General features: G+C 40.2%; 1 protein-coding gene across 1 annotated transcript in view; it reads left to right on the forward strand.

Moving 5' to 3' along the window:
* The window catches only part of LOC107641513 (probable methyltransferase PMT15), a gene marked incomplete at its 5' end in the record, with an annotated part of 6,102 nt that continues 4,876 nt past the window's right edge, over nt 1-1,226 (forward strand). The window contains 1 exon segment of the mRNA XM_016345001.2: nt 1-479. Coding sequence (XP_016200487.2) covers nt 1-479 — 479 coding nt within the window.

The following is a 1,226-nucleotide window of genomic DNA, read 5'->3' on the forward strand; positions in this document are numbered from 1 at the left end:
CCACCCACCTAGACTTCACCTCCCACCACAACGCCACCTTCCCCACAACCACCACAACCGCCGCCGCCGCCACCTCGAAACACTACCCGTCATGCCCAGTGAAGCTCAGCGAATACACCCCCTGCGAGGACCACACTCGCTCTCTCCGCTTCCCCCGTGACAAGATGATTTACAGAGAGAGACACTGCCCTTCGAAGAAGGAAGTCTTGAAGTGTCGCATTCCGGCGCCGCACGGTTACAAGAACCCGTTTCCATGGCCCTCGAGCAGGGACGTGGCATGGTACGCCAACGTGCCTCACAGAGAGCTCACGGTGGAGAAGGCCGTTCAGAACTGGATCCGTTACGACGGCGACAAGTTCAGGTTCCCCGGCGGCGGCACCATGTTCCCCAACGGCGCCGATAAGTACATTGACGACATTGGAAAGTTGATTGATCTCAAACATGGTTCCGTTCGCACCGCCGTTGATACTGGCTGTGGGGTACGTACACGCTACCCTTTTTTACTTTTAACTTTTTCTAAAAGAAAAATACGTTTTTTCATGAATCATGGTGAGAAAAACATTTTCGAACAAGAAAAGGAAACTTGTCTTGTTTTTATCTCTATATATTTACTTTCATTTTCTTGTTCTTTTTATTTATAGGATAGAAAACAATTTTTTATTTTAATTAAAAAACTATTTAAAATTCTCCTTTTTTTTTTTCATCATCAATTTCAGCCAAAGCTTACGGCAATTCCACCAAAAAAAGATTAGATAGACTTTTGATACATAGGTAGAAGATAATTATGCGGATTTGAGGTAATAAAATGGGAAACACGCGTATATATTATACATTGTCAAAATAAGAAATGAGTTTGAAATTCAATGTACATATTAATTTTTGTTACCAACACTTTACTTTATATAGTTGCAAAAGATTTCCTTTCTTATAAATATATATTGTTATTAAAACAATAAAAAAAATAAAATGAGGTCTGAAAGGAGGTAGGAGAGAATTTAGTTGGGACTGAATGGGGCTTTTACTGCATTTTACTGTGAAAAGGAAAGGGTCATGGTCTTCAACTTGAGACTGTAACGTTTTCCAGTTTTCCTCACTATTTTTGGAACTTAAGGGAAGGGACTATGAACGGATTATTTGACTAAAAATTAAAAATATATTTCAAATACTAAATGCTATATAGATTCCAAAATTCAAATTCTGAGGGCGTTCGGTTTGTCTTCACCCGG

Source organism: Arachis ipaensis, chromosome B05, assembly GCF_000816755.2.
Source record: "Arachis ipaensis cultivar K30076 chromosome B05, Araip1.1, whole genome shotgun sequence".
NCBI classification, from domain to species: Eukaryota; Viridiplantae; Streptophyta; class Magnoliopsida; order Fabales; family Fabaceae; genus Arachis; species Arachis ipaensis.